The following is a 15,931-nucleotide window of genomic DNA, read 5'->3' as shown; positions in this document are numbered from 1 at the left end:
CAGCAAAGAGAATACAGTTTAGTTTCTTTAAGATTTTACAGACATCATTAATATACAACATAAACAATTTTGGTCCTAGTTGGGAACTCCATGTGTTATATTTTTATCTGAATCTACATTGTTCATATGCACACACTGTTCTCTGCCACAAAGATAACTTTTCAACCAATCATGAGCAATACCTCAACAGCATACCTCTTCATTTTGTTTAAAAGTAATGAAGTCATGAACAACAGTGAGCTCCTTATTGATTGCAGTAGTTACCTCCTCATCTAATTCCATCAATGTTATAGAAGTCGACCTGTTTGATCGAAAACTGTATTGTTGTTCACTTAGCAAGTGATGCTTATCAATAAAACTGATCTTGATACAAATAATTTTTGTAGAATGTTTTAAAAACTGTGGGAGTAAAGTAGGCCTATTTTTAGTAAACTGATGCTCATATCCATTTTTGAAGATGGTAATAACTTGCCGTTTTCATTGTCATTGGAAAAACATCTTTATAAAAAAATATTGCATTGACAGGGAAAGGGAACAACTACGTACAGTAATCAACAATTTCTTTGACCAGAGAGATGTCTGTATCACAGCAGTCTGTTGACCTTTTTGTTTTTCAATTAATGTCTGTGATTTCATTTTAATGAACAGGAGAAATGAAAAATTATTCCAAGTTGTTTTGAATTATTTGTCCATTAAATTTGACAGTTTTCTGATTGTACAATTCAATTTGCTAAATTGGGTCCAACATTCACTAAGAAGGTGTTAAATGAATCAGTTATTCCCTTAGTGTCATTTATAGTTTGGTTATTTTCAATGAAATAGTTTGGATGTTCCTTATTTTTTATGTTTTTTCCATTTAAAACTGTCCAAGTACCTTGGATGCTGTTTTTATTGTGTTCTAATAGGTTACAAAAATGTGTTCTTTTGCTGTATTTAATCATTTGTATTATTTATTTTTAAATGTTTAATATTTGTGTTTGGTTTGTTTGGTTTTGTGATGAATTTTTTCTCTATAGATAATTTTTATTTTTGCAGGACTTCAGTATTCCCCTTGTGATCCATGATTTCTCCTTACCAGTGCTATCCTTGATGTAAAGTTTTCTAATTGGACAGTGCTTGTCATACAGTTTTAAGTAAATGTTAAGGAAGGTTTCATTTTCACCATCTGGGTCCAAGGAGGTATAAACCTCCCCTCAGTCCTGAAAATATAACTCAGATTTGAATGTTGCCATGGCCTCTGGTGTTCGGTGTCAGACAAATCTATAGTGAGTTCCTTTTGTTGAAATTGTTAAAAAATGTTAAATACAGGTAGATAATCACTTATGTCGATGAGTAGTAGTCCTGCTGTTATTTGATTCTGTAGCTGATTGGTGAAAATGTTATCTATCAATGTGGCCAAGTCTGTTGTTATTCTGGTTGGTTTTGTAATGAGAGGAACTCAAATATTGCTGTACAATCCTGTAATAAAATCAGTTGTTTTTGTACTGTCCAGGGAGTTTGGAAGATTAATATTAAAATCCATCCATCCATCAATTTTATATTGCTTGTCCCTAAATCACCACACACAATATGGAGCTTGTTTGACTTACTAAACAAATAATCAGTTTTTGATTGAATGTGGTTAAACACGATCCAGGCGTTCCATAAACACAACTAACATTTATTTATTTTACTTCAATTTCTACAGATAAACATTCAAAGACTCCAACAATAGCAGTTGATTCATCATTAATCTTCCCTGCATTTAAATAAAAAGTTGATTCATCACCTCCTTGTTATGTTTGTTTGATATACAGTACTGCTTTATATTGTGTTCAAAGTGTACAAACCTATACTAAAATATGGAGGCTGTGACCCATTATTCATGTTTACATTGTTTCCTATGGAGAAATTTCTTCAATATACAAACTTTTCTATTGATGAATGTTCAAGAACCAATAGTTAACCAAAAGTATGTTAATCGAGGTTCCACTAACTATTCCACTGGCCTACCGGATATTAGGAAGAACCAATGTTTAAAGCACTTTTGCTTTGGAGTCATTTTTGCTATTATTCTAGTCTCCAGCTCATGTGAACACTATCAGTACCTGAAAAATTGGTCCAGCCAGCCTCTCTGACAGTGTGTTCCTCTTCTTGCCATGGGGCATAATAGATGGAGGTCTCTTCATCACTGACTCTGTCACCCTCAGCAAAACAAGTAGGATCTGCTCCCTACAAAGTCAAATATTTGTAACCCAAAATGCAAGTAGGTACATTTCATTTTCAACTAAATTTGCTATTCGTGAAGACCTAATAGGTCCAGTTTTTGTTGTTACCATGTCTTTTGGTCCATGGTCTCATGCATGACAAGGCTGCGGTAGATGTTCAAGACTCGCTTGCACATGTCAACATGCTCCTCTAATAGGAACCTGATGTCGTTGGCCGGCTCCAGTAAGAAAACATTAGAAGAGTGAGTAATAAATACCTGAAGAGAAGGGAAACAAATGTGACATTAAATGAATGTAACAACTCCTCCTCTATAACAGTTTAACGGGGCACTCGTCAAACTTGAGATCAATATTGAAATCTATACCTGTAGTGTAGTTTGAACTCCAGCATGAACACTGTACTCCAGCAACTCGTTATCAATCATCGTATTCATTCCCTTAGGAGACAAAACAACATATGTTAAGTTAAAAGATTAATACAGGTATTTAGTATCATACAACCAACACTAATTTTTGTCATTTGGGCGTTTGGTGTTACCTACCTGTGACACAGAACACTCTGCACAGTAAACATGTAGCATTTAAACAGCTCATAAACTATATACAGTAAATAAAACTGTTTTTTATGCAGGAATTTTCAGTCAGGGAGTATAAAAAGATTGACTTAATTTGAAAATTAAAAAGAAGGTGCTAAAAGGAATTTAAAGTATATATAACATATAAGGTGTGTGAAGCATATTTATTTAAGGATTTAATGTGATTTGTCACCTCCTCATCTTTGTCTGAGCCTGTGTCCATGGCTGTTGCTATGGGATATGAGCCCTCTTCTGGCTCTTTCATAAACACCGGCTTGTCCTCCATGCAGATCCACTCTTGGTAGACTCGGACCACTTTTCGCATGGCAGCAGCTTCACACATGGGAAGGAGAAATGCCTGCAGTGGTGAGGGAGACATAAGTGTCAACATGTAGTATTTCATAGAATAATAAGTGGATGAATAAACTATCCCCAAACAAAGGTATTAAAACATCCTAAATTGATGATTACATCTGCTTCTTTACCTGTCTGAAGATCTCAGTGATGAAGTTGATGCTGGTTCTGGAGCAGGTGAGGACTCTTCTCACCACCTCCATGTCTGTCAGCTGTTCTTCGTCCATGGAGCATAAAGAAGAGGAGCTCGGCTCCCGCTCTGTAAGTGTAGATGTGTTGGAGTGGCACTGTTCAGATTCCCCCACAGGGCCGATACCTCCACCGATAGCCATGCTGCCTCCTCCATGTCCAGATGAGCCCCCGCTTCCTTCCAGGTGGTTGTCAGACCGCAAACCAGCCCCGCTGCCATCATCAGAGCTAGCAGCAGAGCGAGCAGCGAGTCCAGCTGCTGCTCTCTGTACATGAAAAGTTGTTTTTTAGAGTGAAAAATATTTAAAAAACAGACTTAAGAGTGCAGTTAAACTGTTTCACAAGTCCCCTTCCCTTCCCTGTCCATTACTGGTCTGCACTGACATCAAACATATGTACACTATCACCAACACTGCATTGCTGCAACTTTCCTGACTTGGTGTCCTATTTTGATGAAAAAGTATCATCATTTATCTTTTTAAAATTTAAAGTTTAAATAAACATCCCATTAATAATGAAACATGTCTAAGTTACGCAGCAATGCATGTGCCGGTTCCTGCGCAAGCATAACATGGGCTTTGACTTTGTAAATTATTTATTATTTTTTCAGGTTATTTTATCATACAAAGTAAAAGGTAAATAAATAAATGATAAATGGGTTATACTTGTATAGCGCTTTTCTACCTTCAAGGTACTCAAAGCGCTTTGACAGTATTTCCACATTCACCCATTCACACACACATTCACACACTGATGGCGGGAGCTGCCATGCAAGGCGCTAACCAGCACCCATCAGAGGCAAAGGGTGAAGTGTCTTGCCCAAGGACACAACGGACGTGACTAGGAAGGTAGAAGGTGGGAATTGAACCCCAGTAACCAGCAACACTCCGAAAGCTGGCACAGCCACTCTACCAACTTCGCCACGCCGTCCCCTAGCAATAATAGCAATAATACAAATAGCAATAATAGTCGGTGGGTTGCTCACGCATGAGCAATTGTGCCATTTATGTTATATTTATATTTTTTTACATAGTTCGTCAAATTTTTACATTTTAAAAAGTAAAAACATTTGAATATCATGGAGGATCAAATGGGACCGAATTAAATAAATACATCTTTAAAATGACTAAACTTAAATACCTAAGTGTTATTAAATGTGTCAATGATTAAATTACTTTGTTTAATCTTTTAATTACCGGTAATCATTGTTTTAATTATTTCATTACTTATTCCATTATTTAATTATTTCCTGATTTAATTAATTATTTCATGAGTTAAATAATTATTTCAGGATTTATTTATTTCACGATTTAACTAATTATTGCTATCATTATTTCAAAATTTAATGTGGGCTGCTGCCATCAGGGCACTGCTCCGTACACAATCATACCGCGAGGGGTTAAGCGGTGAAGGCGTAGTGTGTATGTGTGTGTGTGTGTGTGTGTAGTAATGGTCCATGGGTGCATGTTTTGTCTATAAGACTGGAGGTCACTCCCCTCTGTGTCCACGAACATATACAGTATCCAAAATGTTCTTGAAAAAAGGGGGAGGGTTTCAGAGCGTCTATCGTTAAATTATATACTTCAGTAATTATTTAAAGGTTTATTTATTTGTTTAATTTTGTCCCATATCGATTATTTCATGATTTCATTATTATTGATTTCATTATTTTATGATATAGTGATTTATTTAATTAATTAATCACCTATTTAAGTAATTATTCAAAGATTTACGTATTTATGTAATTTTGCATTACCTCCGCCCATTGGCTTTTATAGTGGAGTTTGACAAATGAAATCAATTCATGAAGCGCTGACAAAGGTCAAATGGGACAAATTACATAAATACTTAAATCTTTAAATAATTACTCAAATGTGTCATTAATTCCATCCATCCATTTTCTAAAGAAATTATTATATCATAAAATAATCAAATCAATAATAATGAAATTGTGAAATAATTAAATCAATAATTACATGATTATACAAGTAAATATAATTTGACATTATATTAATTAATGACACATTTAAGTAATTATTTTTTTTAAATATTTATTTATTTAATGTTGTTCCATTTCGCCCTTCATAGAATATTTCCAGTATTGTTTACAGATCATAGTTACTTTCTCTTCATGTACAGGTATCATTTCTACATGGGTGTTACCTGTATGTTCTTGGGGACGTTCTCGCCCTCTGTTCCCGGAATCTGTGTTTGTGTGTTGGGTCGTGGCTCCAGCCAAAAGGAAACCAGCCAGCGGATGAAGATGACTCGGGCCTGAAGGAAACTGTCCTTGGTGCAGTAGAGCACTTCGCCAACATCATTCTCCCTACGCACCACACTGTAATACGGCTTGGGACGCATAGGGGGAACTTCTAAAAAGAGAAAAATATGGGTTCATAATAAACTGTACAGATTACACTCCTTAATGGCATTCCTTAAATGTACTGACCTAGTATGGGATTGTATAGGCTGGTTTCCATTGCAAAGTTAGGAAATATGTGAGGAAGGTAAAACTTCCTGAAGTTACCAAAGAGGAAGCTGAAGCCACGTTCATGATTCTCTTTACAACGCCACTCGAGGGACTTGGCCTGATAGGAAGAGGCAAAGACAAAATAAGCTTGTTTTGTCCACACACACACACAAATCGGGCCAAGCGGAGAACAGCTTCTTTGTTTCCTTTGACAAAGTGAGAGTGAGAGCATTATAGAAGAAATGTAAGAACAGAGAGTTAGTTAGGGATGGAATTGGTATAAAAGGTTAGTAGTCATATAGTAGATACAATATTAGTCTTTAAAGTACCAGTAGAGTAGAAAAACAAGTTGCCTCCATATTGAAGCTATTATCATATATATCTGATGTATGATACCAAAAGACTTACGAAGTTTGCGAGTAAATAGATATGATCAAAATAGTATCAATCTCACAGTGATTCCCGAGCCATTTTGAGAGTTAATGAGCTAGCCAGTCACGTCATCATGTGACGTAGAGGTAGGAACCGCAGATCCCTTCATCATCAATAACAATGCAAATCAAGCAGACTTTGTGAGAGCCAACAACGATTAATTTGGGATAAATTATGATCCAAAAACTTATATTGTTGATCCTGAATATAGAGAGAATGAGCTACATTTTTTAGAAGCGCTGCTAAAAAGATGCAGCTTTAGTGAAACACTAAGCATCACGTAGCAGTATTGCTAATTGCTAAACAAGAAATATACTCTAATAAAATGATAGCTTACTGCAGTGTTTTTCAACCACTGTGCCGTGGCACACTATTGTGCCGTGAAATACAGTCTGGTGTGCAGAGGGAGATTATGTAATTTCACCTAATTGGGTTAAAAATATTTTTGCACACAAGTAATTATAATCCGTAAATAATGTGCCGTTGTTGAGTGTCTGTACTGTCTAGAGCTCGGCAGAGTAACCATGTTATACTCTTCCATATCAGTAGGTGGCAGCAAGTAGCTAATTGCTTTGTAGATGTCGGGAACACGTCGTGTCATGATCACAATATGCAGACGACAGCGGGAAGCAGCGTGCAGGTAATAAGGTATATTATGCTTGAACCAAAAATAAACAAAAGGCGAGTGCCGCTAAGAAAAGGCATTGAAGCTTAGGCATGGCTAAGCAAAACAAAACTAAAACTGAACTGACTGCAAAGTAAACAAAACACAAAATGCTGGACGACAGCAAAGACTTACAGTGTGTGGAGCAGAGACGGCGTCCACAAAGTACATCCGTGCATGAGATGACAATCAACAATGTCCCCACAAAGAAGGAAAGCGTCCGCACAACTTAAATAGTCTGGATTGCGAAAACAAAGCAGGTGTGGAGAATAGCGCTCAAGGAAGACATGAAACTGCAACAGGAAATTACCAACAAAACAGAAGAAAAAAAAAAATAGGAGCGCAAGACAAGGACTAAAACACTACACACAGGAAAACACCAAAAAACTCAAAATAAGTCACGGCCTGATGTGACAGGTCGTGACAGTACACCTACCGGTACTTTGAGACAAGAGCTATAGTGATGCATGCTTGGTTATGGTTTAAATTCATATCCAAGAATTGCGAGAACGACTTTGTATTGTCAATATCAGCTACTGAGTTTCGTTTTTTAATGATTTCTGCTTGTGGTGTTCCTCAGGATTTTTTCAATGAAAAAAATGTGCCTTGCTCAAAAAAGGTTGAAAAACACTGGCTTACTGTACAATGTCTGCTCTTACTTCGACCTCAGGATTTTTTCAATGAAAAAAATGTGCCTTGCTCAAAAAAGGTTGAAAAACACTGGCTTACTGTACAATGTCTGCTCTTACTTCGATAACAACTGATAGGATGTACATATCTTCCCATTTATAAGAAGAATGAATCATGATGCACACAAAGGATTAACAAGGAAAAGTCTCCCTGCAGACACTGTCTTCGGTTTTGTGTGTTTGTCTCCATCTAAGGGTATGAATTGAATGTCACAGATGAACATTTATGGCTAAATCCTCGTAATATCCAGATGAGAGGCATGATTTATAATCTAGAATACCTTTGACGAGCTGAGACGCAATGATGTGGGAGCAGCACAACATCGCTCCCAGCTCACAGTAAAGCAACATAGGGTTAATTAGCTGTGTGCTATCAATCCGCCACTAAAAATAGTTTGTCTGCTTTAGCGCTTATAATAACAACATTGCTAATATTTAGTTAGTAATAAGGTCACAATATGTATAAAGAGTTTTGTTGGCAGGTTTTGGATGGGTATTTGGAGGGTTTTGTGGGCGGAATAGAGGGCCTCCATTCACAGACTATTTATTCACGACTTAGAATGCATAATGAAAAACATATGTGTTCATGTCTTACATAGGGATTGTGAATAGTAGACAGCACATATCCCTCTAATGTTTGCATATTTCCAATATGACTGATCTGATACTGTAGTCAGAGTGCAGAAGTGTTACTTCAGTGACGCTACGGAAATGTTCGGAGCAGAATATTCAAAATGGCTGACTGAATTTGTGGCATTTTGTGATGTTTAGATGGTATTTTCACATACTTTGCAGATTGTAAATACAATTGAATATGGTTTAATGGATACAATGAAACAAAATTAAGCATATAAAGTCAATTTGTTTTTCCACTCTACTGGTACTTTAAGTTGATAACACATTTTTTATCACATGGTGTGTGTTCATATACTGTGTTAGTACTGTTAGTAATAAATCATGATTATACCTGGTTTACCATGTATTTCAAAAGGGCTTCAAGGAAGTAAGCAGTAAGGTCCTCCTGGTTCTTGTCCCCTGACTGGGGAGAAACCAAAGGAGTGATCTCTTCTGGGGTCACCTGAGCTGCAGAGTGGAAAAAAGATACTGCGTTAATATTAAACTGACGCAAAGACGTGGCTTATCAATACATCCAGAGGTATCAAAAAAATAATTTATTTGGATAATTCTATTTCAAAAGTAGGAGTTTATAACCAGCTTCTTACACATTTTACATGGTGCTGCTGTATGCTTAAAATGGCTGTGTTTGGCAAGCAGGCTCATCGGCACATTTTTAGAGGTAAAAAGTCTGTTCAAGAGTAACAAGTATAGAAGCACTTTTCTACTCACTCTCTGTTAAACTCAGTGGTGGGTTGATCAGAGTATCCAAAGTGTGTGGAGACCCGTGGCAGAGTGGAGCTGGGAAGCCAGGAATTAGACAGGCAAACATACAGAGTTGCTCACGCTGTGCATGACTCTGTAATGCCTGCATCCACAGAAGGAACAAGCGCACTCCTTCACGGCGGATCTGTATGAGGTAGTGTGGAATATGTTAAATAGCATATAAATAGCATGTGTAATATATCTCACTAATGGAAATAAACCCCTCACATCTCAGCAAAAATGTATTATTTAAAGACACCTGAACAGGGAGAGGATTTCACGTATAGTCTTACCTCGCCACATCGCGTTACAAATATTGCTGCTTTACCACATTGCAGGATTTTTTTAAAGCATAGTCAACAATTTTCAAGCAAAACATTGTTAAATAAACTCAAAATATCAATACTATAGTAGTATTGGCCACTAGAGGAAAGCAACCCCCTCAGAGCACGCTGTTTTGTATCGTGGCCACTTATTGGCTCAGCTTCAGGCAGCTACTTTCTTGGATTGAAAGAGTGTAAAGGTGACTAAAGTGTGTTATTTCAAGTCTAAAGGGCTCTCATAATATTGAAAAACGTATTTAGAAAGTTGTCAACTGTTTTTTTTATCCTCTATAAAAATATTTGATTGATAATTAATGATTCATACTTCGCAAAGATTTATTTATCGCGGTCATGTTTGGAACCAATTAACAGCAATAAACGAGGGACGACTGTTTTCAGATTTTGCACTAGGGTATTTTAACCAAATAGATTGTATGACATTGCAAAGAGAATGTTTAAAATTTCTAATCAGCTGTTTTTAGTTCTATCTTGCTGATTGTATTGTACCACATGTCCCGGCCAGAAATCTGCGTTCTAAGAACTCCGGCTTATTAGTGATTCCCAGAGCCCAAAAAATGTCTGCGGGCTATAGAGCTTTTTCTATTCAGGCTCTAGTACTCTGGAATTCCCTACCGGTAACAGTTAGAGATGCTACCTCAGTAGAAGCATTTAAGTCACATCTTAAAACTCATTTATATACTTTAGCCTTTAAATAGACCCCTTTTTAGACCAGTTGATCTGCCGTCTCTCTTTTCTGCTCTGCTCCCCTCTCCACTGTAGAAAGGTTATAAGGTGGCCCCGGATCAGTTTCCACGAGGGATGCGCTAGCTGTTCCAAGTCGGGACCCGGGATGGACCACTCCTCTGTGTATCAATTGGTGACGTCTCTGCGCTGCTGACTTACAGTGGGGCAAAAAAGTATTTAGTCAGCCACCGGTTGTGCAAGTTCTCCCATTTAAAATGATGACAGAGGTCTGTAATTTTCATCATAGGTACACTTCAAATGTGAGAGACAGAATGTGAAAAAAAAATCCAGGAATTCACATTGTAGGAATTTTAAAGAATTTATTTGTAAATTATGGTGGAAAATAAGTATTTGGTCACTTCAAACAAGGAAGATCTCTGGCTCTCACAGACCTGTAACTTCTTCTTTAAGAAGCTCTTCTGTCCTCCACTCGTTACCTGTATTAATGGCACCTGTTTGAACTAGTTATCTGTATAAAAGACACCTGTCCACAGCCTCAAACAGTCAGACTCCAAACTCCACTATGGCCCGTGGGGTAAAATGACCATGAGAACGGTGAGCAAAAATCCCAGAACCACACGGGGGGACCTGGTGAATAACCTGCAGAGAGCTGGGACCAAAGTAACAAAGGTTACCATCAGTAACACACTACGCCGACAGGGAATCAAATCCTGCAGGGCCAGACGTGTCCCCTTGCTTAAGCCAGTGCATGTCCAGGCCCGTCTGAAGTTTGCCAGAGAGCACATGGATGATACAGCAAAGGATTGGGAGAATGTCATGTGGTCAGATGAAACCAAAATAGAACTTTTTGGTATAAACTCAACTCGTCGTGTTTGGAGGAAGAAGAATACTGAGTTGCATCCCAAGAACACCATACCTACTGTGAAGCATGGGGGTGGAAACATCATGCTTTGGGGCTGTTTTTCTGCTAAAGGGACAGGACGACTGATCCGTGTTAAGGAAAGAATGAATGGGGCCATGTATCGTGAGATTTTGAGCCAAAACCTCCTTCCATCAGTGAGAGCTTTGAAGATGAAACATGGCTGGGTCTTCCAGCATGACAATGATCCCAAACACACCGCCCGGGCAACGAAGGAGTGGCTCTGTAAGAAGCATTTGAAAGTCCTGGAGTGGCCTAGCCAGTCTCCAGACCTCAACCCCATAGAAAATCTGTGGAGGGAGTTGAAAGTCCGTGTTGCTCGGCGACAGCCCCAAAACATCACTGCTCTCGAGAAGATCTGCATGGAGGAATGGGCCAAAATACCAGCTACTGTGTGTGCAAACCTGGTAAAGACCTATAGTAATCGTTTGACCTCTGTTATTGCCAACAAAGGTTATATTACAAAGTATTGAGTTGAATTTTTGTTATTGACCAAATACTTATTTTCCACCATAATTTACAAATAAATTATTTAAAAATCCTACAATGTGAATTCCTGGATTTTTTTTTCACATTCTGTCTCTCACAGTTGAAGTGTACCTATGATGAAAATTACAGACCTCTGTCATCATTTTAAGTGGGAGAACTTGCACAATTGGTGGCTGACTAAATACTTTTTGCCCCACTGTATCTACGTACAAGAGGATCCCCTGCTGGCCCCACTATGGGCTGGACTCTCACGTTATTAACCGTATCCACTCTGCATCCATTGCACCAGTCACCCAGGGGGCGTCCCCTCAACTGCGGTCCCTTCCAAGGTTTCTCCCTGTGCCCATTAGGTTGAGTTTTTTCTTGCTCTGATGTGGGATCAGCCGAGGATGTCGTGGTTTGTGCAGCCTTTTGAGGCATTTGTGATTAAGGGATTTTTAAATAAACTTTGATTGATTGATTTATTAATTGTACACACAAATCTAAATTGTGCCCCAAGATTGAATATTTTGCGCTATCTAGCCATAATCCTCTTGAATTGAATGGAATTCACCAGAGCTGCACCTTGCGCTCCTCCACTCGAGGTTCTCAATCAAGCCCAGGCTGCAGGAGACATATCGTAATTGTTTTCCACGCTTTGATCCCTGCGCTTTATGCAATGCTGCGGCTAATTTATGGATTTTTTTCAGGTTCACAAGCTTCAAATATTGCCAAAAAATTAGGTTTGTCACATCAGACCAATGAAATTGCCAAACGGGTCACAGTGGACCAATGAAATTGTTCACATTAAATAAAACACACTCACACGATCATTCAGTCGGCCATTTAGCACGTTATTGACTCACCCTCATCTTGGAGAAGACACCATGTATTTATATCATGACTTTGTGCTGACGTTGAGTAGTTTTCAGTGGAAAGTGAATCTATAATGCTGTACAAGCTGTAAACTGACTACTCCAAAGTATATCCATGTTTTACTCTGTTAGTATTGTCACTTGACAATATATAATATACTGTAATAAAAATCAATGCAGAAATGTGAGGGGTCTAAACAATCTGGCTTTGAATCAAAGAAGACACACCTTCAAAGAGTTCCCGGTATGCAACAGCTTTTTCAAGATCAGCCCTAAAAGAGAATGATGCGTTTGATGAAAAATAAAAATACATCAAGAAATGCATTCCTTAATAGGTGACAAAACAAAAACAAAAAGTATTGGGCCAGACGAAACATGTTTTAAAAGGTATGCATATGGATTTGTGCGTGTTACCAATGCTGTGGAACTGCCATCGGCTCTGGATTCTCTCTGGTAGGAGCTGCAGGATTTTCTGAAGCAAAATCAGAAAAAATGGAGATTTAAAAAAAAAATGCAGCAATCATCCTGAATGAAAACCAACGCTTCTCATCCAACCTGAAGGAGTTTGAGAGGTGCTGCAAAAACAAAAATGGGCCAAAAAGGAATGCCTGAAACGACCCAAAGATAGGTGTGCCAAATTTGTGGCATTGTATTCAAAAAGACTTGAGGCTGTAATTTCGGCCAAAGGTGCATCAACAAAGTATTGAGCAAAGGCTGTGAATACTTACCGGTATGTACATGTGATTTTTATTTTAAATACATTTGCAAAATCTAAATTTAAACCTTTTCACATTGTCATTATGGGGTATTGTGTATATAATTTTGTGGACAAAAATTAATTTATTCCATTTTGGAATAAGAATGTAACGTAACAAAATGTGGAAAAAGTGAAGCGCTATGAATACTTTCCGAATGCACAGTATGTGTGTCTGTGTGTGTGTGTATGTGTGCGTGTATATATATACATATATATACACACACACACACGCGTATACATATATACACACACACACTCACACATATATAACAACAACAATATATACAGTATACACATATATATACGTATATACTGCACATATTAGGGTTGTACGGTATACCGGTACTAATAAAGTACCGTGATACTAATTGATTGAAATCGTTGGTATAATGCCTTTGAAAAGTACCGGTACCATTCTTTCATCTGAATGTCGCTGTGCGGCGGTGACTACAGAGCCGAGGTGCATGATGTTGAGTGTGTCAAAACGCACACACAAAGTGCATACAAGCAATAACATCTTGGAGAGGAAGAATGGCAAAAACGATAATTCTACTGGTTAATAAAGAGTTTGCGTGAAACGCAATATGGAGGTATTAGTGCTTCAAAACTAACGATAAAGGTGACGCTTTAAACAAGGAAGCGCCGCACTTCAAGTGTTGCTTTAAAACATGCCTCGTCAAATGTGACAATTAGTATTACCACCGTTGCTTCAAACTTAAGTAAACATTTAAATAATAAGCATTCAGATCTGCACAAGGAGTTTAAATAGTGACAGGTAATGTAGTTGTTACACCTGTCCTGCTGTTCTGCTCCCGTGCAGACTGTAGTCGAGGAGTACAGTGCAGATGTTCCTTCCAGAGCGGATGTTTTTGTCGGGGTAACACACTTCACTTTACCCTACATTGGGTCTGCTAAGCTCCGCATTCAGGTCAAAATGACGAGGCCGCCGAGTCGTGACAATCTGGTTGCTTTATTATTAGTTTTGCAGGACACAACCGGACCCGTTCACCACTGTACTGCGCAGTGCACTCACTACCTCTCTCTCTCTCTCTTTACTCGCCCACTCACTCACTGACGTCACTCAGACAACACGTTGCCATTCTCTTAAACACATACACTACACTTATAAGTTAACTAGTTCCCCTGCTGTGCACATGTAGATACGTAGTCACGCACACAGGTGCTTGGCTTGATGCCAAATATTAGCGGAGTTAGGATCGCCCATCTAACGTCAACTAGTACAAGTGAAATTACTGAATTTTGTAACAAATTGCTAAAATTTCTGATTTATCTTTAACAAATGTGTGATTTACCTGCTACATGGCTTATATGAGTACTTTTATCCATAGTTTTGTTTTTAGTACTTAGTAATAATTGTATTTTTCTTAAAGCACAGACCAGGAGAGGCAACCATAAATCATGAAACATTTATTATAATGTCAATAAAGCTATTTTATTATATTTTAACCTAATCCTTGATTATGGCAGACTATATGTAATATGGAAAATTGTAAATTGTTCTTTGAGTGCAACAAGAAAAGCCAAATGTGTTTAATACCCTTTAATTTATATTTTGACCTTCTAAAATTGTTATTTAAATGCAATAGGAAACATATGTTTATTGTATTGTAAGATTTTCTGTTAAAATAAAGCCATATATACTGTATATATGGGATTCATTATACTGTATGCTATCAAGTTTAGTTCATACTTAAGAAAACGGATAAATGGATTCAGAGAATTTTAATGATGGCAAACAAAATATAGGTACATTTTTTTAATAGGGGAGAGGGGAGTAATTTCAGCTATATTTAGAAAATCCTCCACTGTATTTCGACTTTGGCTAGCCATTCTCTGAAGAGGAACAGAGAGGCAAATGGAGGTCAGCAACAAACACACGCACGCACTCACTCGCTCTCTGCTATCTTATCCTTGCTACCCAAACACCCTGATTATGGTTCCGGTAGTGGTGTCAGTGGTCTGGTGATGCTTAACAGGAGCAGGAGTTATGGGTCTTGGAATCAAACACACTTCAGTGATTTAGGCAAGGCAAGGCAAGGCAAGGCAACTTCATTTGTATAGCGCTTTTCATACACAAGGCAGACTTTAGATCAATTTTGTTTTGTAACCATGTTACGTTTTGCATTGAATTTTGGGCTTTAGCAATTTGTTAGCTGTTGTTCAGTTTAAAATTCAGCTAAGCTATTAGTTATGTGGATATTGCAGACCTATTAACACTGGAAAAACATTTACACATTTTATGAATTTACTTATAATTAAAAACTAATTTAAAGAAAATGCTGTCCATTTGTTTTTCAGCAACTTTCAAGTTTATTGGGGATGACGTTACAATCCTTTTGATTCTGGTTTTGGACGTGCACCACCATCCACAAAGTTTTGTTAAAATGGGAAGTACTTTTTGGGGAATCTAACTATAGCTTTTTGGGTTGGATCAATATCAACTTTGGTACATAAAGATGTCACGTGATGATGGCTGTTGTGTCATGGGAGACGCCGAAGGTTGTGGTGACTTTAAGGATGCAGTTGAACGAGGTTAGAGCGTGAGGTAAAAAGCTTACTTATTACTCAAGACAGGGATAACAAGCAACACTTAAGTTGATAACAAAACACAACGGTGCATAAAAGAGGGGAAACAAAAGATTGCACCGCGAAAAATACTGCCACAGGTAAAATAAGATAAACAGGAACAGAGTGGCTACCTCAGCTGGGAGGAAAACTACACAGGGCAGGAAGGCAAAAGGGCTTACAGAAACTGGAATCAATGAGAACAATCCCGAACATGAATCCAAAGTTATGTGTCCATGTAGAGTAATCAGGCAGTCTCGACAAACAACCAATGTTCCGACCAAGAATGGTGGCTCACACTCAACTTAAATAGTCTTAATCACAAACAGAAAACAGGT

The 15,931-nt window shown here is 37.9% G+C and overlaps 1 protein-coding gene across 8 annotated transcripts in view; it reads right to left on the bottom strand.

The window, feature by feature from the left end:
* Positions 1–15,931, bottom strand: part of ralgapa1 (Ral GTPase activating protein catalytic subunit alpha 1) — a 142,795-nt gene that overhangs the window by 105,200 nt on the left and 21,664 nt on the right. For 7 of the 8 annotated variants that reach the window (XM_062041663.1, XM_062041659.1, XM_062041661.1 and 4 more), the window contains exons 4-14: positions 12,665–12,722; positions 12,479–12,522; positions 8,928–9,105; positions 8,548–8,663; positions 5,775–5,913; positions 5,489–5,697; positions 3,268–3,591; positions 2,976–3,140; positions 2,573–2,644; positions 2,316–2,464; positions 2,088–2,211 (exon numbers count right to left, since the gene is read on the bottom strand). In XM_062041663.1, coding sequence (XP_061897647.1) covers positions 2,088–2,211; positions 2,316–2,464; positions 2,573–2,644; positions 2,976–3,140; positions 3,268–3,591; positions 5,489–5,697; positions 5,775–5,913; positions 8,548–8,663; positions 8,928–9,105; positions 12,479–12,522; positions 12,665–12,722 — 1,578 coding nt within the window. The remainder of the gene's footprint in view (positions 1–2,087; positions 2,212–2,315; positions 2,465–2,572; positions 2,645–2,975; positions 3,141–3,267; positions 3,592–5,488; positions 5,698–5,774; positions 5,914–8,547; positions 8,664–8,927; positions 9,106–12,478; positions 12,523–12,664; positions 12,723–15,931) is intronic. The other variant, XM_062041660.1, reaches the window with a different exon arrangement.

This window comes from Entelurus aequoreus, linkage group LG03 (assembly GCF_033978785.1).
Source record: "Entelurus aequoreus isolate RoL-2023_Sb linkage group LG03, RoL_Eaeq_v1.1, whole genome shotgun sequence".
NCBI lineage: Eukaryota > Metazoa > Chordata > Actinopteri > Syngnathiformes > Syngnathidae > Entelurus > Entelurus aequoreus.
This window is presented reverse-complemented; position numbering and strand designations above follow the sequence as displayed.